At 33.2% G+C, this 27,701-nt stretch overlaps 2 protein-coding genes across 3 annotated transcripts in view; one reads left to right on the top strand and one right to left on the bottom strand.

Moving 5' to 3' along the window:
• Positions 1–10,619, bottom strand: part of LOC134685205 (uncharacterized) — a 56,798-nt gene extending 46,179 nt beyond the window's left edge. For both annotated transcript variants that reach the window (XM_063544705.1, XM_063544704.1), the window contains exons 1-7: positions 10,337–10,619; positions 10,119–10,207; positions 8,889–8,995; positions 8,283–8,466; positions 6,570–6,709; positions 6,102–6,254; positions 5,196–5,327 (exon numbers count right to left, since the gene is read on the bottom strand). In XM_063544705.1, coding sequence (XP_063400775.1) covers positions 5,196–5,327; positions 6,102–6,254; positions 6,570–6,709; positions 8,283–8,466; positions 8,889–8,995; positions 10,119–10,207; positions 10,337–10,343 — 812 coding nt within the window. In that variant the 5' untranslated portion in view covers positions 10,344–10,619. The remainder of the gene's footprint in view (positions 1–5,195; positions 5,328–6,101; positions 6,255–6,569; positions 6,710–8,282; positions 8,467–8,888; positions 8,996–10,118; positions 10,208–10,336) is intronic.
• Positions 10,620–10,625: 6 nt separating this feature from the next.
• The window catches only part of LOC134685206 (glutamine and serine-rich protein 1-like), a 42,830-nt gene continuing 25,754 nt past the window's right edge, over positions 10,626–27,701 (top strand). The window contains exons 1-4 of the mRNA XM_063544706.1: positions 10,626–10,760; positions 17,224–17,355; positions 22,323–24,893; positions 25,568–25,662. Of these exons, the coding sequence (XP_063400776.1) occupies positions 17,247–17,355; positions 22,323–24,893; positions 25,568–25,662 (2,775 nt within the window). The 5' untranslated portion in view covers positions 10,626–10,760; positions 17,224–17,246. The remainder of the gene's footprint in view (positions 10,761–17,223; positions 17,356–22,322; positions 24,894–25,567; positions 25,663–27,701) is intronic.

Below are 27,701 nucleotides of genomic sequence, written 5' to 3'. Positions count from 1 at the left end.
CGAGTTGATTTACAATTTCGTAACTATTAGAAGGAGCAGTTATTGTGTTCAAAAGTTGATTCACAATTTAGTAATTATCAAAAGGAGCAGTTACTGTGTTCACAAGTTGATTTACAATTTAGTAATTATCAAAAGGAGCAGTTACTGTGTTCAAGAGTTGATTCACAATTTAGTAATTATCAAAAGGAGCAGTTACTGTGTTCACAAGTTGATTTACAATTTAGTAATTATCAAAAGGAGCAGTTACTGTGTTCACAAGTTGATTTACAATTTAGTAATTATCAAAAGGAGCAGTTACTGTGTTCACAAGTTGATTTACAATTTAGTAATTATCAAAAGGAGCAGTTACTGTGTTCAAGAGTTGATTCACAATTTAGTAATTATCAGAGGGAGAAGTAACTGTGTTCACAAGTTGATTCACAATTCAGTTATTTTCAGAAGGAGCAGTTACTGTGTTCTCATGTTGATTCACAATTTAGTAATTACCAGAAGGAACAGTAACTGTGTTCACGAGTTGATTTACAATTTCGTAACTATCAGAAGGAGCAGTTATTGTGTTCAAAAGTTGATTCACAATTTAGTAATTATCAAAAGGAGCAGTTACTGTGTTCACAAGTTGATTTACAATTTAGTAATTATCAAAAGGAGCAGTTACTGTGTTCAAGAGTTGATTCACAATTTAGTAATTATCAAAAGGAGCAGTTACTGTGTTCACAAGTTGATTTACAATTTAGTAATTATCAAAAGGAGCAGTTACTGTGTTCACAAGTTGATTTACAATTTAGTAATTACCAGAAGGAGCAGTTACTGTGTTCACAAGTTGATTTACAATTTAGTAATTATCAGAGGGAGAAGTAACTGTGTTCACAAGTTGATTCACAATTCAGTTATTTCCAGAAGGAGCAGTTACTGTGTTCTCATGTTGATTCACAATTTAGTAATTACCAGCAGGAACAGTAACTGTGTTCACGAGTTGATTTACAATTTAGTAACTATCAGAAGGAGCAGTAACTGTGTTCACGAGTTGATTTACAATTTAGTAACTACCAGAGGGAGCAGTTACTGTGTTCACAAGTTGATTTACAATTTAGTAATTAACAGAAGGAACAGTTACTGTGTTCGTAAGTTGATTCACAATTCAGTTATTTCCAGAAGGAGCAGTTACTGTGTTTACAAGTTGATTCACAATTTAGTTATTACCAGAAGGAGCAGTTACTGTGTTTACAAGTTGATTCACAATTTAGTTATTACCAGAAGGAGCAGTTACTGTGTTCACAAGTTGATTTACAATTTAGTAATTATCAGAAGGAGCAGTAACTGTGTTCACGAGTTGATTTACAATTCAGTAATTACCAGAAGGAACAGTTACTGTGTTCTCATGTTGATTCACAATTTAGTAATTATCAGAAGGAGCAGTTACTGTGTTTACAAGTTGATTTACAATTAAGCAATTATCAGAAGGAGAAGTAACTGTGTTCACAAGTTGATTTATAATTTAGTAATTATCAAAAGGAGCAGTTACTGTGTTCACAAGTTGATTTACAATTAAGCAATTATCAGAAGGAGAAGTAACTGTGTTCACAAGTTGATTTATAATTTAGTAATTATCAAAAGGAGCAGTTACTGTGTTCACAAGTTGATTTACAATTTAGTTATTACCAGAAGGAGCAGTTACTGTGTTCACAAGTTGATTCACAATTTAGTCATTACCAGAAGGAGAAGTAACTGTGTTCACAAGTTGATTTACAATTTAGTAATTATCAGAGGGAGCAGTTACTGTGTTCAGAAGTTGATTTACAATTTAGTTATTACCAGAAGGAGCAGTTACTGTGTTCACAAGTTGATTCACAATTTAGTCATTACCAGAAGGAGAAGTAACTGTGTTCACAAGTTGATTTACAATTTAGTAATTATCAGAGGGAGCAGTTACTGTGTTCAGAAGTTGATTTACAATTTAGTAATTATCAGAAGGAGCAGTAACTGTGTTCATAAGTTGATTTACAATTCAGTAATTACCAGAGGGAGCAGTTATTGTGTTCACAAGTTGATTTACAATTTAGTAATTATCAGAAGAAGCAGTAACTGTGTTCATAAGTTGATTTACAATTCAGTAATTACCAGAGGGAGCAGTTACTGTGTTCACAAGTTGATTTACAATTTAGTAATTACCAGAAGGAGCAGTTACTGTGTTCACAAGTGGATTTACAATTTAGTAATTATCAGAAGGAGAAGTAACTGTGTTCACAAGTTGATTTACAATTCAGTAATTACCAGAGGGAGCAGTTACTGTGTTCACAAGTTGATTTACAATTTAGTAATTACCAGAAGGAGCAGTTACTGTGTTCACAAGTTGATTTACAATTTAGTTATAATCAGAGGAAGCAGTTACTGTGTTCACGAGTTGATTTACGATTTAGTAATTATCAGAGGGAGAAGTAACTGTGTTCACAAGTTGATTTACAATTTAGTAATTATCAGAAGGAGCAGTAACTGTGTTCACGAGTTGATTTACAATTTAGTAATTAACAGAAGGAACAGTTACTGTGTTCGTAAGTTGATTCACAATTCAGTTATTTCCAGAAGGAGCAGTTACTGTGTTAACAAGTTGATTCACAATTTAGTTATTACCAGAAGGAGCAGTTACTGTGTTTACAAGTTGATTCACAATTTAGTTATTACCAGAAGGAGCAGTTACTGTGTTCACAAGTTGATTTACAATTTAGTAATTATCAGAAGGAGCAGTAACTGTGTTCACGAGTTGATTTACAATTCAGTAATTACCAGAAGGAACAGTTACTGTGTTCTCATGTTGATTCACAATTTAGTAATTATCAGAAGGAGCAGTTACTGTGTTTACAAGTTGATTTACAATTTAGTAATTACCAGAAGGAGCAGTTACTGTGTTCACAAGTTGATTTACAATTTAGTAATTATCAGAAGGAGCAGTTACTGTGATCACAAGTTGATTCACAATTCAGTTATTTCCAGAAGGAGCAGTTACTGTGTTCTCATGTTGATTCACAATTTAATAATTATCAGAAGGAGCAGTTACTGTGTTTACAAGTTGATTTACAATTTAGTAATTACCAGAAGGAGCAGTTACTGTGTTCACAAGTTGATTTACAATTTAGTAATTATCAGAAGGAGCAGTTACTGTGTTCACAAGTTGATTTACAATTTAGTAATTATCAGAGGGAGCAGTTACTGTGATCACAAGTTGATTCACAATTCAGTTATTTCCAGAAGGAGCAGTTACTGTGTTCTCATGTTGATTCACAATTTAGTAATTATCAGAAGGAGCAGTTACTGTGTTCACAAGTTGATTTACAATTTAATAATTACCAGAAGGAACAGTTACTGTGTTCACAAGTTGATTCACAATTTAGTAATTATCAGAAGGAGCAGTTACTGTGTTCACAAGTTGATTCACAATTTAGTAATTACCAGAAGGAACAGTTACTGTGTTCACAAGTTGATTCACAATTTAGTAATTATCAGAGGGAGCAGTTACTGTGTTCACAAGTTGATTCACAATTTAGTAATTATCAGAGGGAGCAGTTACTGTGTTCACAAGTTGATTCACAATTTAGTTATTACCAGAAGGAGCAGTTACTGTGTTCACAAGTTGATTCACAATTTAGTCATTACCAGAAGGAGCAGTTACTGTGTTCACAAGTTGATTCACAATTTAGTAATTATCAGAGGGAGCAGTTACTGTGTTCACAAGTTGATTCACAATTTAGTTATTACCAGAAGGAGCAGTTACTCTGTTCTCAAGTTGATTCACAATTTAGTAATTATCAGAAGAAGCAGTTACTGTGTTCACGAGTTGATTCACAATTTAGTAATTATCAGAAGGAACAATTACTGTGTTCACAAGTTGATTCACAATTTAGTTATTACCAGAAGGAGCAGTTACTGTGTTCACAAGTTGATTCACAATTTCGTAATTACCAGAAGAAGCAGTTACTGTGTTCACAAGTTGATTCACAATTTAGTTATTATCAGAAGGAACAGTTACTGTGTTCATAAGTTGATTAACAATTCAGTAATTACCAGAGGGAGCAGTTACTGTGTTCACAAGTTGATTTACAATTTAATAATTACCAGAAGGAACAGTAACTGTGTTCACAAGTTGATTCACAATTTAGTAATTATCAGAAGCAGCAGTTACTGTGTTCACAAGTTGATTCACAATTTAATAATTACCAGAAGGAACAGTTACTGTGTTCACAAGTTGATTCACAATTTAGTAATTATCAGAAGGAGCAGTTACTGTGTTCACAAGTTGATTCACAATTTAGTTATTACCAGAAGGAGCAGTTACTGTGTTCACAAGTTGATTCACAATTTAGTCATTACCAGAAGGAGCAGTTACTCTGTTCTCAAGTTGATTCACAATTTAGTAATTATCAGAAGAAGCAGTTACTGTGTTCACGAGTTGATTCACAATTTAGTAATTATCAGAAGGAACAGTTACTGTGTTCACAAGTTGATTCACAATTTAGTTATTACCAGAAGGAGCAGTTACTGTGTTCACAAGTTGATTCACAATTTAGTCATTACCAGAAGGAGCAGTTACTGTGTTCACAAGTTGATTCACAATTTCGTAATTACCAGAAGGAGCAGTTACTGTGTTCACAAGTTGATTCACAATTTAGTTATTACCAGAAGAAGCAGTTACTGTGTTCACAAGTTGATTCACAATTTAGTTATTACCAGAAGGAGCAGTTAATGTGTTCACGAGTTGATTCACAATTTAGTAATTATCAGAAGGAACAGTTACTGTGTTCACAAGTTGATTCACAATTTAGTAATTATCAGAAGGAACAGTTACTGTGTTCATAAGTTGATTTACAATTCAGTAATTATCAGAAGGAGCAGTTGCGGTGTTCATAAGTTGATTCACAATTCAGTAATTACCAGAAGGAGCAGTTACTGTGTTCACAAGTTGATTCACAATTTTACAATTTCTGCATACCTTTAATGCTATCAGAATGAAAAATGAGTTTTTCTTTTTGTGAAATCAATGACTTTTTTACACAATGATAAAATCATTCTAATACACAATATATAAATAACCATTGATAAAATATGCACAACTGGTCAGAGAATAAACTTGTGAAGGAAATGGGGAATGTCTCTTAAGGCTTTGCAATGAATGAGTATACATTGAAAATATACAATTGTCTTACATTTTTTCAGCTGTCTTAGATTTCCTTGTTGACCTGGATTGTCTCCCTTTGGATGAAGATTTTGGTTGTTTTGCTGGGGTAACATCTTCTTCACTACTGCTATCCTCATCTTCCTCAACTTCTTCTTTCTCACTTATAAAAAATATTATAAAGAAGTTCAAGTACTAAGCATTTCTTATAAATTATCCCAATATATTTTGCATGTCAAAGCTTCCCTGAAAAATCTACAACAGCAAAACCTTTTCATCGCTCTTTGTTCTAATTTTTTTACATATTTTTTTTTATAACTACAACAGAGTTTTGGTCCCATTTAATAGACTGCCAAACATTGCTTAGTTATGACAATTCTATGTGAAGTGGATCATAATGTTGTTCTATTATATTGGCAATTATACAATTTCTCCTGATATCTATATTATATATTTGTTGCAGTTTTGTATATTTTTGCTTCCTAGCCTTTGTTTCACAAAAAAAACTAAGTCGTGAACAATTTAGTTTAGGTACTATCAATTTTAACTGTAAGATTTTGAGTGAACTACAGGCCTGACCACTAAAGCTTGCCAGTTGTTTAAACACAGGTAAACAAAATCATGTATCCTCTTAATGAACCTTAGTCAAATTGCATTTAAAAAAGCAGATTTCTGTGCATTATATCCTAAGTGTAGTTTTATTACAATACATGCATTTAAATCAGGGATGACAAACTATTCATGACAAACTTAAAAGTTAACACCCTCATACCAGAAGGATAAATCAGCAGAACTCATTCTGGCAAACGATGTTTGTTTTTACCATAGACATAGTTAGTATCCATTAGGACTTCATTGTAAAATATCTTAATTTCCTAGTGTATTTTTACTAGATAGTCTTAACCTTTTCAACTAAATATCATAACTTGGTCTATACCTATCACTTGCTCCAAAATGTCTCTTTTTTGACAATATTCTTCCTTTTCTAGAACGAGGAGTTTCCTCTGTTTTCTTTTTCTGGGCTTTCCCTTTCTTCCCTTTGGATTTCTTTTCTGTTTTTTTGATTTCCTTTTTATCCTTTTCTTTTTTTCTATATTATAATAAAACAACAAAATGTGTATCACAGTGGAATTTGAGGAATAAATATGACTGGATCAGTAAAATGATTTTGGGGGATATTTGATTTTTAACTATAATATACAGGTATAATGTAATAAGCAGACTTGTTCGATAATCAAGTTCTTTTAGACAAAATTTGACAAAGGAAGCATGTACAAATCTTATGCTTAACAGAAGAATGAAAATTAAAACAAGTATTCAAATACTGAAATTCCTGGATAAAGCATAAGCCATTAATACTAAAAGAAGAAAGGACTTTTATCAAATACATTCCAAGGAGGTTTACTTTTTCTTTTCAGGCTTTTCTTCCTCAATAACTGGTTCTGGGTCTTCCTTATACAGTCTGTTTCCATAGAAATACCAATAGGTGGCACCACTATCCTCTGATCCCAGTGGTGACACACGCATGTTATCACCTTCCAATCCCTTTAAAAGAGGCAAATTTAATACATAAATATTTTAAAGATTTTTCAATATTTAAAATATTCTCAGGCCTAAATTAAAATATTGTTTGTTTGCCCTTTTCCGACCCTATGTTTTGAAACAGGGTAGGAAGGTAGGTAAAATATTTTATTTTTTCCCCCAAAAAAATAACTTGGCTCGGTATATTATTTGTCATGGGTAGGCAGGTAGGTATAATATTTTATTTTATAGATACAAACTCTGCATAATGTCATTTGTGTCATTTGCAAATAAGTTTTCTGGGACTGTTAGTTTAAAAAAAAAATATCACATAGAATGTGAAGCTAATTCATATGCACAGTACTATTTTGTTTTAAAATATCAAAATATAGAGCTGTGCCGCATATCTTCAACGTTTATATGCCTGGAACTTTGAAGAGTTTGAACTTGCACTTATATTCTGTACTACGTACCTTGTATGTTTACCTTAAGATTTTCTGTAAAAGATAACTTTGTACTGATAAGATATGTCCGGACTGACAAACATAACTAGTAGAAAAAGTCCCTAGAGTGTTAAAAAACATCGTGTGTGCCTTTGTTTCCAATAAAAATGCTACAAGACCTAAAACTCTGACAATTGTCACGTATTTTACATCGCATTTATAAATGATCTGTATGGACAACTTGGCGATTTTACTGCCAGATATTCTCCACTTTACAGGGTTTTGTCACTTTTGATTCAAATCAGATATAAATAATAAAGCGACATCGTTAACATAATCATCCCGATCTGCAGATCACAAAAGGCCATCCCTACAAAGAATACAACATGTGTCCGTTCACAAATTAGTTTGTACACACGTTGATAATTTTGTATCAAACGAACTCATTTGTAAATGAACCCTGCTCTTTAAGTATAAAGGTTCAGAGTAGCGTACGTCATATCATGATTTCAGGAAGCGTTCACATGCTGAACATGGATTTCAAACAAATGCTTTGAAACTTCAAATGCAAGTGTTCATGTCAAACGCTCAGGTGATACCAAACGGACTGGACCTTATACGTTAAAGATAAAACCCGAGAATTCCGGATAAAATAGTTTTGAGCAGGAAATACAAATATAAGATTTTTGGTAGGAACGAAAAAATAAAATAAAATAAAATCTTGCTGGTAAATACAAATATAAGATTTTCAGGCACAACAAATTTATAGGGTCGGTCGGTAAAGGGCAAACAATCAATATTTTAATTTAAGCCTCATCTGACAAGCACATAGTTCAAAGAATTGAGTTTTAATTGCAGATCGTTGATCAATGTTAATTGTTTCTGTTAAATCCATTCACAACTTTTATAGACTTGGAATGAGCTGGACTTATTGAGTAGACAACTGTCTACTGTTGAAAGCTGTTGAAATGCAATAGGGACAATAATTGAATGAAAATATATAATTTATTCTTTTGATATTTATAAAGAATAATCTGTAAGTGTTTGCAATCATGATCATTTATGAAATATCTGTGTTGCATGCATTGATCATGGTAACATTTGTATTTCTTTTATAAAAACTACATTCTATTATTTCATGCAATGTTTAATACCTTAAGTTGGTCCATAACATCTGCAGCATCTAGACGATAATCACACAACTGATGAAGTACTTCAACCTTAGTTCTCAAATCTAATGACTTGAAGTCGGAATTCACAAATGGATTTTCTTGTTTTTCTTCAGTAGCAGCTCGATATTTAAATATGTCTTTCAAGTAAACTTCATAATTATATGATCTGTAAATACCAATTCAACAAATAAAGACTTGCATAGTTAATGGATTATTTTTTTTTAATACATGTACCAATCATGCAATTTTATGTATCAATCATGTAATTTTCAAGTTTCTTTTCAAAACAAGTCAAAATAACAAAACTATTCACAAAAGTTACACAATGAAATGCATTGGTATTCCATGATTTTAATTATTGGATATGAAAAATATTCATTTCACCAAAATGACCAATCCCATTATTGAAAAAAATATTCATATCCTTTATTGCATTTACAATGTATGCAAAAATATATTGCAAGAACTCCTTGATGGGGGTTTCAAACTTTCTTAATTAGCCCCTGCATAGTATCTTATTTCTGTTGATTATACCTTACTGAGGTAGTTTTCATTCATTACATTTTATCTTTTCTAATATTAACATACTCAATATCTTTTCTGCTATAGCATCCTCTAAGTAGTCTGCAGATTAAGTCTATAACAAACGGACTTTCTTGATCTTCACAGAAGGCATATAAACAGTTCTCTAAATCCTGTTGATATAAATTCATTTTTAGCAAGCATCCAAAAATAAGGTATCATTCTATATCATGATAATGGCAACATACTAATATATATACATATATCTATGTGTACTGTAAAAGCATATGCAATAGTCTCTTTAGTCCAACCTGTCCCTTTTCTGAACTAATTATTCTTATAATTGGGATTGAATATGATAGTAGTGTCAGTGTGAAGAGTTCAGTATGGGACAGGAAAAAGATCTGAACTATGATTCCCAGTAAATTTACAGTGTCTTTAAGAAGAATTTTGTTCATTGCATTGCTTGATGAACTTTTATCGTTCCCCAATCATATCAATTTTTTTGCCTAAAATGTTGGTATATTCTATGACAAACTAATGGTTAAAATCAACATTACAACAATTTGTATGGGAATCACTTGTAAATTTCAGTTTCAGAAATCAATTTATTGATAAAAGGACATAAATATAAAAAGACAAGTCTAGTTTATAATCTAATAAATGATGATTTACTTTAGTTTCTAAGAGTTGCTTCCCTTTGTAAACAAATTTACAGTAAAACCTGTTTAGTTCAGCATTTTTTTTTATTTTCCTTTTTGGATACATATAACCTCTTAAAATAAATAGCTTTTCAAAAATGAAAAATACTTATAAGTATTACACTGATGATTAATTGTGAAATAGTTGAGATGACATTTATAAATATAAATCAACAAGACTGCCAAGAGCCTTAGCAGCTGTAAAATTGACAGTCGTGAAATCTTAATCAGCCATGTTCTTAACAAACAGCATTCAATGAATTATAAAGCTGAGGTTGCTGAATTTTAAATCTAAGTTGTAAACAAATGAGCATTGTACTATCTAAATTCAAAATAATATTTAATAAATTGGTGATTTGGTTCAAATATTAAATAGTATGTCTTGATGTACTGATACCAGATCCATGTTTTTTTTTTTTTTTTTTAATGAAACCCTATTATAACATAAGCATTAAGTCAAATGAGGTAAAAGTCACACGATATAAAATGAAAGTACATGTTTTATCCTATCAACATTCAAGTCATACAAATGATACATGGAAAATGTGCGCATTTATATTGTGTATTGAATGGTTATGCTCTACCAATAATTTACCTCTATGTCAAAATCAGGGAGATCAAATGCTGCTCTAAATAATGAACAGAAATGAGCTATACTTGGAACTTCCCACCAAGACCTCAGTGCTGAAAAATATGAAATAATAAACATGCATAAATAATTAGATGATGCAAAAAAAATATGCACTCAATATCAAATTGAACAAAGCTACATTTCAATGTAAGAATAACAGTATGTTTAAAATGTCAATTTACCTTCCATTTTGGTGACAAGATCAGTGGGATTTGAAATTTCAATCAAGCTTGTCTTCACTATAGGCAAAATTTGCGACTTCCGGTCCGCATGTCATTTAAAATTTGATAATGAATTTCTTGACATCTACTTTCGCTTTCAAAGCCTGATATGTCAAAGGGTTCTACTTGGCGATAAGCTTATTAAATATGGAGTGACATTTGTTGTGAGGAAGGGTTTTCGATAAAAATCAAGCCTTCCAAGTCGGTGCGCTGCATTCTTCTACTCAACCAATGAAAAACTGACTTCCGGTGAGGAACTTTGGGTAAATTGAGAGGCTGAACATGGCGCAAGAAAACAAATACACACTTTTATATTCATAATACGTCTTCAGTGCATTAAACTACAAACCAGTCTAAATAAACTACCACCCTTAACAACCATAAGGTAGAAAACTTTTTCTCGTGCATGTTTGCTGTATGATTAATACCATCAACGCAAGTGCACCCTTTCAATTTTGCTGTCAGTTTTTCATGATTTTGTACACTGGCACTGCTATAGGCTGAAGCAGATTTTAATATTTATTTTTTGGATTATTATTTATCAAATATTTTTCATATCGATCTGATAAAATTTATAGTAAAATATAGAAGTAAACCTGTCACATATGTCCACATTCTCTGTATGAAAAAAATTGAGGAACATATCAATACCATGAATACACCTTATCGCTATTTGCCTTCTCGGCCAGCTGACCCGGCTGCTTGACCTTTTGACGCATACAACAATCACTTTTCCATTGTGGTGTCAGATATTTTGGTTTATGACGTCTTTAGTCTTTAGAAGTGTCAATTTGACACTATAATCTCACTGTAATTTGAATCACACTGGTAAATTTACGTCACTTTTGTATAAAACTCATTGGTACATTTGATTATAAATTATAATATAAATATAATTTAAAATTATACGGGAACCTGTGTGATATCCATTAATGGCGGACAAATAGCGAAAGGTGTATACACATTATAGCTATTTGGAAATGTGGGTCTCTTTGGGGTCTAAGCGAGCTGCGTGATGCGGGATTGCTGATTTTTCGTAAGCATGACATGGGAAAGTCAAATTATTGTGATGTGAAATCGGGAATTAAGGTCTAGCGGGACACGGGAAATTACAAAAAAATGAAAATTGCTTAGGTACATAGTATAAGCGGGATACAGGAATCTGACAAAACAGTAAGCTGGATCCAGGATCAGAACCCCCCAATGAGACCCACCTAAATGGCAGTGTCTGCGCATACTTCACTTGCATGTGCCTACAAATAGTCAAAATGCCATTTGTAGGCTACATGTACCCACATTCAGTTGTTAAAAAAATGCCAACGGATCGGGAATGAAACTTGAAATGTAAACAGAAGTTATCGATAATATGGGGATTTCGTGTAGAACGAGTGAAGAGTATGAAAATTGATATTTTCAAATTGTATTAGTGTGGTTCAGATATATTGACGATATATTCATGATTTGGCCCCACAGTCGCGAGGCATTAAATGCCTTCATGTCGGACCTTAACGAATTTCACCACTCGATCAAATTCACGTCTGAATCAAGCGAAACATCGATACCGTTCTTAGACACACGCATAATGATAGATGAAAAAGGAAATCTAACCACAACCCTGTACAAAAAACCCACAGACGCAAACATGTACCTCCACTTCAACTCATGCCACCCACATTCACAAAAAACAAGCATACCAGACAGCCAAGCAATACGGCAGATTTTACAATAAGAAGGAATTATTGTTTTTTTGTATCCATCAAAAAAGCAATTGCTGAAACTGTGAAACAGACTGTGTAATGGAGTAATGCATTATGTTATTGAATAAAATGTGTCTTTCTGAGTAAATAAAAATAAAAATTACTCTGTGCTTGTGTTTTTTGTTAGAATTAGAGGGTTTTCAATTTCAAAATATTGGACATGGAATAGACATCATGACCTACTTTACTGACATCCAGCTTATTTGGAGTGGAATTTTGAAGTATTATTTATAAGTTGAGCCTTATCACATGGACTTATATTTTAATAAAAAGTCTTCTTTTGTGTTTTAATCATAACTTTAAGGCAGATTTTTATTGGTAAAGGCTAAAAAAGGTAATTTAATAATATTGTTGCTAACGTCACGTCTTTTCCGTCCATTGTGGTATGTCACGATCGCAATTTTCTTGTTGGTTCTCAGACAGGCAATTGTAGTTATTTTTATCCCGGGTTTTATAAATAATTGAAAATAGCAATCATATTAAATTTGGATGACGTAAGGGGGTCAAAGGACTTGAGGAATCAATATCATTGGCTGTTTTATTTTTTGCGAACGTTACTACTTGAGGTTTCCGTCCAAATCAGTGTCACGTGAGCAACATATATTTAGATCTGTAACTCTCCTGTATAGGAGTTACGATATCGCCCTTTGCAGGATTAGATTCGGAGTCAGTTCCTTCACATGATGGGGTAGCAAAGAAGGTTAGTTGTATGTAATATCGTTACAAGAGGACCTTAAATGTATTCCGTCCATCAAAAAGACGTTCGCAACAAAACGTAATGTCATGATAGTAGATGTTGCTAATGTTACTATTACGAATTGGTTTCATGTGTATTCATTTGATATAAAGTACACCTGCAAATGACATTCTGTATATTTAGAAATTCTAAACCAGACTGTACAATTTTATTACTTCAGGCATATATTAAACATCACTGTGTGCATACATTTGAACTTTTAAAGATGTTGTTGCTCATGTTACATGTCCAAATGTCGCTAACGTTACTTATTTTTGTCTCCGTCACGTTAGCAACATGAAAGTAGGAGACAGAACACAATACTGTAAAATCTGCCATACGCATAAGACGCATCTGCAGCACATTAGCCGAATTTCACAAGCATGCACAGGATATGAAAGAGAATTTCCTCAAAAGAGGTTACCCCACAGAGATATTAGATAAAGCAATTAGGACCGCCGGTGAAAAAGATCGAGCAGAACTTTTTCACCCAAAAGATAAGTCACAAGAAGAAAATATACAATTCATAGTCACACACAACCCCAACAACCCGCAGATAAAAGACATCATCATAAAACGGAGAGAAATACTTGAAAGATCACCAGAAACATATAACATATCCCGCACGAACTTTCGAGTAACCACACGCAGATCAACCAGCCTACGCCAGATACTAGTGAGCACGGACATAGAACCACTGGAAATAAGTGGAAAACGGCCTTGTGGCCGGGGATGCCACATATGCAAAATGATGAAAACAACCACGCACATCCATAGCAATTCAAATAATAAAACAATTAAAATTAAAGAAAACATCACATGTAAAACCAAGAGTGCAATTTACATCATTACCTGCAATAAATGTAAAAAACAGTACATAGGCCAGACAGGAAACACCATATGCGAACAATTTTATGGACACATGAACGATATAAAAAATAATAATCAATATAAACCGGTATCAAAACATATCACCGCCGAAAACCACAATGCCGGTGACGTGACAATCACCGGCATAAGAACAACAGTATCCAACGTAAACATTCGACTAAGAACAGAGGAAGCGTATATCCACCTACTCAATACACAATCACCGTGGGGAATGAACTTAAGAAATTAACATGGCAAAGACGAAAACCACACCACGGAAACAGAGTAACCATATCTCACTGGATTGTACTAAATGTACAAGAAGATACAGCAATATAGGAAGCCTTCGTAGGCATTTCGCTTCAATGCACAGCCCTACAGTCACATACCACATTTGCACATGGTGCGAGAAAAGATTCATTAGGCGTGACTCTGCAAAGAGACACATCAAAATAGAACACGAAATGAGCAATACAAAAGGAATAATAATAGAAGAAAAAACTCCGCGAGAACTTGCTGAAAAAATTAAAGAATGGAAGCCCCCGATGGCAGCCACCAGAAAAATCGACTGGAAAAAACCGCCAGTCTTCCGCATAATCGCCCAAGCAGATTTAAAACACGATAATGAAGAAATTGACCTAGCCGCCGACCTCTACTTAAGCAATGATGAAGAAGAAATAGAAGAGGAACCCACCAACTATATATACACCGCCACAAATTGGAACACAGCAGGGAAACTCAACAAATATTCGCACTACCAAGGCCTAGAAGAATACAGATATACACCGGGAATATATCTACAAAATACAGAAATTTACGGAATAGACACTAATTTTAATATCCAGTGCTACAGAACAAGAAAGAACTAACTTACTAACTATATTTATTATTCATACTTACGCTAACATTTTATTCTATTTATATATTTAATTCTAATTTTAAATTACTTTTACTTTCACTTTCAAAGACGTCACCATAACCACCATCAATTTGTACTTCCGGTTAAAACCGCTAACCGCTAAATTTATACTACACTGTCATATTTCTTTGTACAATTGTCCTGATGATGCCTATCGATTAGGCCAAACATGTAGACCCAATAAACCATACTATGCGGTAAAAACATGAGTGTTGTTGTCTTTATTGTCGACACATTATTTGATAATATAGAATACATAATAAACATTGCAAATTAAATGCACACTGATGGAAAATGAAACTGTAAAAATGAAAAACATGATAAAAATTAATACTATGATAAAATGTAAATGCAAATTTCGAGAATTAAATTTTGCTTTCCTCACAATCAGGTTTTGTCCATCTTTAGTAACAACAAGTTTAAAGTGGAAAGGACATTCATTTGAAATGTATTAAAATAAGGCATATCCTTTATATAAAGAACGGTTTAAAATAGGAAAACTAGAAGTATTCAGCGACATAATAAAAACTTGCCTAAGACTACTACAACACATACATGTAGTAGTCTCAGGCTTGACTGCTAAATGAAATGTGGCAAGTTCGATTTAAAACTACACATTTTTGGGATACAATTGCTTTCAAGCAATCTGAAGACTTATACCATTTGTATACCATTGGCTCAGGGCCATGCCCTCATGTCAATCGTTTTATTCTAAACATTAAGGAACATCTCAGATTCTTATGATTGTCATGCTTTAAAAAGTAAATACAAACAAAGGGATGTTCTTGGACAACTTTCCTATAATGTTCTTTTCATTTTAAAACAACCAATGATCATGATGTCAACAGATGGTAACTTTCCAAATACACAATTACAAATATTAATGAATGGAAGTCGTTTTACAGGAGAATATTCAAACTCTTTAAATGGACACTGCCATCAGCATGATCAATGCGTTTTATATGAGCATGATGGGTTTAAATTACCTATGTTTGATAATGATAATGATATTTTATAAATAGTGTACATAATTACATTTAAACACCTGGACTCTAATGAAGCTTTTAAATTAATATTGTAGTTCACTTTGAAAAAAAGGGTCCCATGTTACAAATTTTACCACCTTATACAATTGCTGGTGAGAGCACTGGGCAGTGGAAAAATAGCAATAAAGTGTATACTGGCTTTCCTACAATGGTGAAGGGAGTAACATATCTCAGTAAGGTTACAAGTCTCCTGCAGACTGTGAATGTTTAATTGTGAACTAGCACATTAAAAATCCGGCTTAGTAAGTCAGTCTTTTTCAAAACAGGTTTATAATAATTTTTTTCTAAATATGCATTAATTTGAATGCCTACCCATGATACCTCAATTCTGATGATCTAAGAAATTGTGTGCTAAATTTTGTCATCACTTTTTAGAAAAATTATTATAAAAATCAACTAGTGAAGACAAATGAATGTCAGTGGTCTCGTTAGCCCAAAATAGAAGGGCACCGCGCCCTTGGTGCCCTAAGCTGCGCCCTTGGTGCCCTAAGCTGCGCCCTGTGTGCCCTCAGCCACGCCCTTCTCCCCTGACACTCTGTTTTCCGAAAACCCTTGTGCTGTTTTGGTAAAATTGCCTTTTGTTTCATCGATTTCTTATTTGAAGATAAATTACATGTATGACACCTGGTGATTGCCACTGTCTTTGAACATACAAAAGCAAATATATTGCAATTTATTTTTGATAATCATACTTTTGGCAATCCATGTTTTATACATTCTCAAGAAAGAAATATGAATTTTATAATTTTTGAATGGTGTCCAAGCTATCAACTTACTAAAATGAAAGTGTGCAGTTAAACTCTCATCACAAATCTATATGAAGCTATACTAAATAACATATTCCTGAACACGAACAAGAAATACATCTACTCTGTCATGTACATGTATGGTAAACTATGAGATGTTTAGTTTATGTTCTTTCTTTTGGAAGGAGAGGGGGTGGGGAGAGTAGTAAGTTTATTTTGCCTCTTTTGGTTAATAGTATGAATGTGTATTGCCATGTTTTATGAACATGTAGTATGAATGACTTTTCGTATGCAAATTTTATAGAATAAATAATCAAAACAACAACTTATGCATCTTTATTAACAATATATGCAGTAAAAAAATATGTGAACTCGTGACAAAACAAAATGAGCAGTGCCTCCTCCTATCATAAAAAGGGCCCTGCCCTCCACTGGCACCCTGCCCCTTTTGAATTCTAGCTGGAGCACTGAATGTGGACGTGATATTGAATTGGACAGCAGTCAATGGTCAAGTGACAAAACAAAAAGTCAACTCCCCCTTTACAGCCATGCTACCAAAGCTAGTAAGGCTATTAAGAATAGAATATTTCAAATTACTTGGGAAGTTTTCGAAGATATGATAAAAATTAGGTACATGTTCAGTTGTCAAATAAAAAGGACATGCATTAGATCCTAAAAATTACCCATGGAGAAGATATAATTGGCTTCATGACACTCTAAACATAATGTAAGAAATAGATGATTATTTGATTAATTGATTAATTTTCTTTTTAGTTGTGATATTGCAGACATGATGGATGTATGGTAGACCTGTTATGGATCCAAACCAATGGAGAAATCAAGCATATAACTCTCTAGTTCAAGGATTTCCCTCATTAGATCCATACATATCTACTGAACAAACAGGTACCTAAGACAGTGATGTGACCACATGAAACAAAATAAAAATCAGATGAAATAATACCATGTGTAAATTGCAATTACAAGTTACATACAGATACAAAAGTAAAGATAAAAGAGTGTTTGTATATCCTTGAAGAAGCTTGACCAATGCCCAATTACAATTTGCTTTTCTCAGACTAAATTATCTACCACATTTATTAATCTCTTATAATTATGGATGGCTAAAAGATTGATTCAAATTTTAAATATAAAAAAGAAGATGTGGTATGATTGCCAATGAGACAACTGTCCACAAGATACAATTAGGACACAGACATTAACAACTATAGGTCACTGTACGGCCTTAAACAATGAGCAAAGCTCATACCACATAGTCAGCTATAAAAGACCTTGATATGTCAATGTATAACAATTCAAACGAGAAAACTAACGGCCTTATTTATATAAAAAAAATGAACGATAAACAAATATGTAACACATAAACAAACGGCCACCACTGAATGACAGGCGCCTGACTTGGGACAGGCACATACATAAATAATGTGGTGGGGTTAAACATGTTAGCGGGATCCCAACCCTCCCCTAACCTGGGACAGTGGTATAACAATACAACAATTTTCCAGTCATTTTCCAGTAGATCTTTTGAGCCATCTGGGTACAATGTAATTACAGCTGAAAATGCCAAAAAGGTGCTTTGGTTTTAATGCCCCCTTCATAGGGATTAGGCATTAAGTTTTACCCTCGAACTTGTGTATGTCCCATAGTTCACTGGTATTAAAGAGATAATCGTAACTGCAATTACGATTATCCCAATATGGCGAGGGTAGATATAGGTAAAATCTTTACACTCGTTTTTCTTAAATGTAGCATGTTTTTGTCAATAGTTACTCAGCTGCAAGGTTTATCTATACCATTTCATCATATTTGAATCGTAATGGTGCACTGGAATTGTCTATGCGCTGTGAAAATAGCCGTTGAAAAATTCGGGATGATAATCGTAAGTCTATGGTATTTTTCTTCTTTGTTAATCGTAATTTTCTTTATCGGATAATAGTAACTGAAACATATTAAATGTGTCTTTCAGCATTTCAATGGTATTTTGTTTGTTAAAAATGTAAATGCCCAGTTTAACGATGACATTAAAGCATATTAAAATAAATAAAGAAACTTACAGGTTAATATCTAGGATATATTTACCTATATATCTCTATTCGATGAGAAAACGAATGGATAAGCTATATCCCATATTCCAAAAGTGCAATCCTTTCAATTCATTGCTCAAAATGAAAGTCATGTATACCACATTTTCATATATCATATGTTTTGCCTCTTAAATCACGTTTATACTAAAATTCTGTGCGAAATGAACAAAAGTTTATGTCAATAACTTTTTTTATAGCTATTTTGTGCATTTTTCCTTTGATCTTTTTTGTGATAATTTTCATATCATGCTTCTCGCTTGTGATGGAAAAATTATCGCTAGAAACTAAGGAGGCCACGTGGCGTTGCTAACGAAATTAATATTGAAATTGACAACGTCATCATAGGTAAAATAGCGATAAACAGATTCTCATTAGTCATCTCAACTCGATTGCTTTTCTCACTTTCGCTGTACCAGCTCAAGCGAGAAAATCAATCTCGTTGATATAATCAACGATAATCTATAAAACTGCATTATCGCTATTTTGTGCATTTTTAGGACAGAAAATTTTCGCTAGAAACTAAGCATGCACGTGGCGTTGCTAACGAAATTGACATGAAATTGACAACGTAAAATATCAATAAAAAGATTATTATTGTTCATCTCATCTCGATTGTCTTTCTCGCTTTTTTATTGTCCCGGCTCAAGCTAGAAAATCAATCTCGTTGAGATGATCACCGATAATCTATAATTATCGGATTTAGTGTTCATATCTCCCTTTTCCTTATAATTCAATAAATTCAGCCGTCCATATTTTTCCCTTGGATTCACTTTTTTCTATTTTATACTGATATAATATATGATTTTAAAAATTAAGTTCAAATGTTTTGATCAAATACCCATGTATTTTAGGACGTTTCTTTAAACAGTGTGGATGGTAAAGGATCTAGAATAGTTACCAGTTTATTGTTACAATTGTTTATTGTCACTTTTGTTTTGTTTTTTTTACTTTTGTTTATTGTTACTTTTGTTTATTGTTTCTTTTGTTTTTATAAGCCTTACCTATAGTCTTACGAAGCATTAGACAGACGGAAAAAAACACAAATATGTGTATTGATAAATTACATCAAAGGGCATAAAATGTAGATCATCACAGTCGGAACTGGTTTAATTACATTTACAAAGATTTTTATAGATTTTAAAACAAATATTTTGTGCTTCAGAAAAATGCATGAAAATTAGGTAAGGCTAATTTTTGTTTTCATTCAATAGAAAAGTACTAATTATATGGCAAGTATGCAAATACAAAAATTTTCCTTGTTTAGTACCTTCAATATTTTTCTCTACAATATTTTCCATGCATATGTATGTAGCATACTTTTCATATACCGAGTATTTATGAATTTTTAATAAGTTTTTTTCTAATTTTGCGGAATATGCGTTATTTAATTCTCAACTTGGCAGTTATTCTTTGAATAAGTATTTCTAGTAAGAAAATTTAAAGCCACATCAATTTTATTTCTTGATTTTCGGGCTTTAGGCCAAACTATAAAAGAACACAAATCCATGTTTGTCAATGAACTCTACGTTACTTAATTTCATAATACACAAATAATGCCATGTAGGGCTAGGGCCAATCTTTCTCTAGTCTTATATAGCATTAAATGTTTTAAGGATGTCATATTATCATAATTCAAAATTAAATTTGTGTTGTTTATAGTTTATATCTGAGATACTGAAATTTCAGTGACAGTCATGAAGCAGCTAATATAAATAAGAAGATGTGGTATGTTTGCCAATGAGACAACTTTCCACAAGAGACCAACAGGACTCAGAAATTAACAAATATAGGTCACCGTACGGTCTTCAACAATGAACAAAGCCCATACCGCATAGTCAGCTATAAAAGACTCTGAAATGACACTGTAAAACACTTTTCAAAGTTATCACTTGTTCATCATAACTTTTAAGTCCATCCATGAAAAATGATCGAAATGACATGAAAACTACAGCCACTAATTTTTCGTCAAACTGTTTATGACGAATACTAAATGTCTTTCCTACGTTATGGCATAATAGGGTATGTTCTAGAATTAAATCAGCAGTGGCTTCCCGGGGGGAGGGCAGAAATAGAACACCTGCAATAAATAAATTTAAACAATATAAACTATATTTACTATTTACTTCAGGATAAATTAATTTTTGTTTACTGTCTTAATCATAAATCTTATATAAGGTGACACATGTGTGTCGCCTGACAATTATTGTCATGTATCATAATTTCCATCGCTCATTCACATATTTTGTGGCGTACCTAGTTTTTGGAAATTTCTGTATATTAACAAAGTTCGTGTTTTCCCATTTCCAAATTTCTGGATGCTTGTTCACCCTTCAAATTTTATGATATACTAGTATGTAGCTGTTTCCATAAGAACTATTAATTATATATGCATAAAAAGAAATGTCATAAAATGTTGGTATGTTTCGTAAATAATTCATCGCCATAATTTCATAATATGCTATCAGATTTACGTTTTTAGTGTCAATATCAATAAAACAGTTTCCAGTTACGATTATCTTTTTTATTTTTAGATACCATAATTACGATTATCTTTTTTCCGAGTTACGATTATCATTCCGAATTTTTCAACGGCTATTTTCACAGCGCTTAGACAATAGACCACTTTCGAGTTCATCCGTCACCGGAAAAAACTCGTCAATTATACGCGCCTTTATCACCGTCATTTGTGCGTTTAGGGGCGTCGTCACTTCCTTACAATGTTGAGCGATTGGATGGAAAACTATAATTCTATATTGTACGAATTATTCGGCAAATTGAATTCTCAAAATTGACAATCAACACTGCTGTCATTAGGGAATTGTCAGTAAGTACCTACAGAGCAACCATTATTTCTAGTTTATCCTGCACAAAGACGATCACTAAGACGCTTGATGAACGTAAATAGTGCAGGGATATAGGCGAGCCCCTCTATCTGGTAAATGACGTCATAAAGGCGTGCATAATTGACGAGTTTTTGCCGGTGACGGATGAACTCGAAAGTGGTCTATTCCAGTGCACCGTTACGATTCAAATATGATGAAATGGTAAAGATAAACCTTGCAGCTGAGTAACTATTGACAAAAATATGCTACATTTAAGAAAAACGAGTGTAAAGATTTTACCTATATCTACCGTCGCCATGTTGGGATAATCGTAATTGCAGTTACGATTATCTCTTTAATACCAGTGATAGTTGGTTCCGTTCTCCTTCTTTAGTTTGCCTCAACCAAATGTTATGAAACTTATACACAATGCTCATTACCAATAAACACAGATCAAAATTTTGATTTTGATGGTTTCAGTTTAATTTTTTTTTTAGAGTAATGCCCCTTTACAATTGCGGAAATTTTAACTTGTTCTCTAACTTTAGTTTGCCTCAACCAAAAGTTATGAAACTAATATACAATGCTTATGACCACAAAACACGTATCATATATGAATTTTAGTTGGGTCAATTTCACTGTTGATGCCCCTTTCCAAATGAAAAATAGCTGAATTGTTCGTTTCCGTTCTCTAACTTAAGTTTGCCCAACCAAATTTTCTGAAGCTTTACACAATACTTATAACCACAAATCTAAGATAAAGTACAAGTTTTGGTAGGATCTCGTTTACTTCATTTATGTCCCTTTATAACTTAATATGATGTTCTAGCGGTGGTATCATCTGTCTTATTGACACTTTCACCATTTATTTTTAATTGACTTGAACATTTTTATTCAACCTGAATACATGTAGTACATTCATTAATTATTATTTGATGTCTTTCAGTTGGAGCCTTGTCACCTCATCCTCATTTAGCTGGGACTAGACCAGTACCAGGTCTTTCTGGTTCATCGACAGGGTTTACAGGACCATTTAAACCAACAGCATTATCTCCCTTGGAATTTGAGGGAGTTCGTCAAAGAGAGCCTGTTAATTTTGGGTTAGATTTATCACCTCCAAAAACTTCATTTGCACAGGAGAGAAATCATAATTGGAGACAGCCTAATTTAGCTCAGACTTCACATAGCTTAATTGGAAGTTTACCAACTGAATTGTCTCCCCTTGGTCAGCGCTTTTTACCACCACCAGCACATTGTGGAGTTTCTAACTTGCATCAAAGTTCTATTCAGGAGAGTCCAACACAAAACAACCTTATAAATTCTCCACTTCCATCTCCATTTCATTCTCAGTTTTCTGAAAGATCTGATACTTTTGAAAGAAATTCACATCTACAACAGGAACAAAGTGACATTTCAAATTCTAGGAGGGAACAGTTGTTAAGATCATCAGAAGGAAACTTTAATTATTCTTTACCTACTTCACAGCCATATATAGATAATCACAATGTAAAACATGGTACACAATTTGAACAAGTGAGAACAAGCATTTCATTACCTGACCAAAGGGGAGATAATTTCAATCAATATTTTTCAACAGGAAGCCCCTACAGAAATCCACAACATTTGTCTTTTCCAAGTTCACTACACCAACAAAATTTTGATACTGAGCAATCTCAGCAAAGAATAGTTTCTACCAATCATCAACAAAATATCTACAACTCTCAAAGAATATCAGTCGCTGAGGATAATTCTGAGTCTTTTATTAATTCTAATAGAGGCCCAGTGACAATTCAAGCAGTAGCCGATTCTACAACAAAACCAAAAAAGGGAAGAGGTCGGAAAAAGAAAGAAACTGTTATAGAAGAAACAAAATCTGCCAACGAGAAGAAATTAGTTGACTCTTTTATTCAGCAAGAACAACAATTAAAGGCTTTCTCACATACAGAAAGTCAAGAAAATCTATTTAAACAAAGTCAATCATTAATGTCAGGTAATATTTATGGACAGAATTATGGAAACAATAACCAAAGCCTAGTTCCTTTCAGTATGCAGAGCTCACAAATTTCAAGTTCAAAACTTCCAGATATGTCTCAGGGTCAGCTAATATCTCATTCCCAAAATATGATGGGTGCTGGATATTCCCAAAGTCCCTCTAAACATTCACAGGCACATGGAAGTTATGATTTTGCTTCAAGTGGGACCATGATGGAAAATTTAGGGCAGAGGAATATAAACAATGATACATATAGAAATTCTTCTGTTCCAAATGAAAACTTTAATCCCCAAGTGATGGCTTCATCAAGAAATAATTTTATGTCCTCAAACAATCCGCATGTATTCAGTGATGGAAATGCTGCAATTCAAAATCCACATGGACAAAATAGGATTATGGATAATAATCAGTATTCCTATGATGGGGATCCAAATCAATCTTCTTTTGTGGCTCAGTTAAATTCAAGTGAATTTGATGCATTAGAAATGGACCAAGGAGTATATTCAGGAAATGGTAACCTTTGTAATTTAGACACATTTAATTCATATGGTCAAAATTTGACTCAACAAAATTATTGTGCAAATCCACAAAGTAATCCATCTTCTACTGTGGATGAAGCAGCATTATCAAGTCTTATTAGTGATCATCCACATGTGGAGCCGCCAAATCCACATGGTAGACTCTTTGAAGGATTTACAGAAGATTATTCACAAAATAAACCATTTATAGCAGAACCTGCTTTGCCACCAACTGCTGTATTAAACCCAGTAGAAGAGGATGATGAATTTCGACATTTAAAAAAACCACCTGTCATTGAGAAAATAACCAGTGAACAAACACAATTACCAAAAATTCAACTTCAGGGTCAAGCTAAAGCTGAACCTCCGCAGCCTCAAAAACCTGTTGAAAAACAACCACCTGCTAAAAGTAATAAAAATAATGCATTTATGGACTCATTTTTAAGTTTCATTCAAGGTAAGAAACCAGAGACATTATCTAGTGTAAATACTGCTGTAACCAAAAAACCCCAACTTCCTAAATACATCCCTGAACCAAAACGTCCACGTCAAACTTCAGTGGAAAAGAGTAGTGATAGTGCTGCTAGCACACCTAAACCTGACACTGACAATAAATCTGATACTAATTCTCTATCAAATGGAGATACATCTAGTTCTAAAACAAAAATGTCAGATGATGATGATGAAGCAAGTACTGGGTTAACTGGTACCGTAAAAAATATTGACACTGGTGATAAAGACCATCCTAGTCTAAAAATGAGAATTAAGTTACAAAAAACTCCTCCAAAACAGAAGAGATCAAAGACATCTGGACAGTCAATAGTCAAACATAAACGCTCCAGGAGTTACAGAGAAAGTGATGATGAACATGGAAGGTCCTCAGGGGAAGAATATCAGGTTGACTCCTCACAAGAAGAAGAAGAGGAAGAAAGGGAGAGAACTCCTTCACCAGAAGTGCCAGCTAGAAGAACTTCTACAAGAAAAGCTAAAGTATTAGCTCAACAGAGTAAGTATATTTAAAACAATTAGAGGAGATTAGGGGTCAAACAGATCATGCAGACAGCAAAATAAATGTATAAAAAAAATAATCTAGACATATAAGACCTTCAAAAATGGATATGGTTAGATACACAATGTACGACCTTCAAAAATGAATATGGTCAGATACACAATGTACGACCTTCAAAAATGGATATGGTCAGACACACAATTTACGACCTTCAAAAATGAATATGGGCAGATGCAGAATGTCAAGTTCTTTATTGGCCGTAGAAAGTCTAGAAAGGTTGTGAATAAATTTAATAGAGACTATCAAAGATCCACTTTCAACACTAAATTAAAAATAAAGGACAAAACCTTGCAGATATAACTAAAAACAACCACAATCAGCTGAGTAACCGAAGAGACTAGGAAGATCACACAATTAAAAATCAATTAAGAAAACCCACAAAATTTTATAATACAAAACAAAAACCCTCAAGCAAACCAATAGTAAACAATATTTTACCAAACTATAAATTTGATGGCTTTTACTGACAGAAAGTTGTTTCAGCTTCCTACAAAAAAGAAATCAGCCTCTGTATTTCTGAGTAAATTTTACACAGAAACTTTGCACATGGTACACATTGACACAATCTTAAAAAAATGTCCATTGTAAATTCCTGCAATTTTCTTGTGCAGAAAAATATAAAGACAGTGAAAGTGAGACTGAAGGAGACAAAGTTCCTGAGACCTATGATTCTGACTCAGATCCAGCCTGGACACCAGTCGCAGACGTAAGTCAACAATTAAGGTGGTACCTAACACTACAGGGAGATAACTCCGTAAAATCAGCTGAACATTATAATTTTGTTGCGTTGTTAAGGGAATATTAAGCTTCTCAATGATCAGAATTAGTGTTTGTCAAACTGCTATATTATCAGTATATTGTTTCTGATAAAATGATTGGTTCAAATTTTTAGAAATTTTTATATTTTTGTTAAAGGGTCAAAGTTAATACTTTGTAAAAATTTTATGAAAATTAAACAAGCCAAATTGATTTTAGTGAAAGTGTTGGGTACCACCTTAATATAATTATAAGTATTGAATGCTTCTTTTAATAACTTCATTGGGGTGTAAAAGCATTGACCGAAGTACATTTTGTATGAAGCGCGGAAGCACTTATTTTCTAAATGAACGGTCAATGCTTTTACAACCCTATGAAGTTACAAAAAGAAGCATTCAATACTTGTAATTACATTTTTTAGCAAGGAGCATGAAAACACAAATTAAGTTTTATTGAATTCGCCTGTGCACTTTATTGTGGGACCTATTGTCATCATGAATGATAAATTTTATTGTGTACTGCATTTGACAATGATTGATAAAGGAATAACGTGCAGTTAGCCAATCGGAATAACGTATTATTAATGAAACACACATCTAATGTAATTACTGTGGAATACAGTACCTTAGCCTCCAGATTTTATTAAACCTCTTTTTGTATTGTTGGTTTACTTCCTAATTGATTCAATGTGTTTTACCTCATGCATCCTTTAATTCACTTGAAAGCTACTGAATATTTTGAAAATATTGCAGTTGAAAATATTCTGTACACTTTTTACAAACTTGAGGCTTCTTGTCAGCTAATGAGATTGAAACCAGTTGTTGATTTGTTTTGTTAATTTAGAAATGCCAGCATTACAGTCCTTTTATTAACACGATCTGTATATTTTTAGCTCACCTGGCCTAAAAGGCCAAGTGAGCTTTTCTCATCACTTGGCGTCCGGCGTCCCTCATCGTCCGTCGTCGTTAACTTTTACAAAAATCTTCTCTGAAACTACTGGGCCAAATCAATCCAAACTTGGCCACAATCATTATTGATGTATCTAGTTTAAAGTTTGTGTTTTGTTACCCGGCCAACCAACCAAGATGGCCGCCATGGCTAAAAATAGAACATAGGGGTAAAATGCAGTTTTTGGCTTACAACTCAAAAACCAAAGCATTTAGAGCAAATCTGACATGGGGTAAAATTGTTTATCTGGTCAAGATCTATCTGCCCTGAAATTATTAGATGAATCAGACAACCCATTGTTGGGTTGCTGCCCCTAAATTGGTAATTTTAAGGAAATTTTACTGTTTTTGGTTATTATCTTGAATATTATTATAGATGGAGATAAACTGTAAACAGCAATAATGTTCAGCAAAGTAAGATTAACAAATAAGTCAACATGACCAAAATGGTCAGTTGACCCCTTTAGGAGTTATTGCCCTTTATAGTCAATTTTTAACCTTTTTTCGTAAATCTCCATGATCTTTTACAAAAATCTTCTCCTCTGAAACTACTAGGCCAAATTAATCCAAACTTGGCCACAATCATCATTGATGTATCTAGTTTAAAATATGTGTTTTGTTACCTGGCCAACCAACCAAGATGGCCGCCATGGCTAAAAATAGAACATAGGTGTAAAATGCAGTTTTTGGCTTATAACTCAAAAACCAAAGCATTTAGAGCAAATCTGACATGGGGTAAAATTGTTTATCTGGTCAAGATCTATCTGCCCTGAAATTTTTAGATGAATCAGACAACCCATTGTTGGGTTGCTGCCCCTAAATTGGTAATTTTAAGGAAATTTTACTGTTTTTGGTTATTATCTTGAATATTATTATAGATGGAGATAAACTGTAAACAGCAATAATGTTCAGCAAAGTAAGATTTACAAATAAGTCAATATGACCAAAATGGTCAGTTGATCCCTTTATGAGTTTTTGCCCTTTATAGTCAATTTTTAACCTTTTTTGTAAATCTCCATGATCTTTTACAAAAATCTTCTCC

This window comes from Mytilus trossulus, chromosome 9 (assembly GCF_036588685.1).
Source record: "Mytilus trossulus isolate FHL-02 chromosome 9, PNRI_Mtr1.1.1.hap1, whole genome shotgun sequence".
NCBI classification, from domain to species: domain Eukaryota; kingdom Metazoa; phylum Mollusca; class Bivalvia; order Mytilida; family Mytilidae; genus Mytilus; species Mytilus trossulus.
Note: the sequence above shows the minus strand (reverse complement) of the source record. Positions and strands in the feature narration are given on the sequence as shown.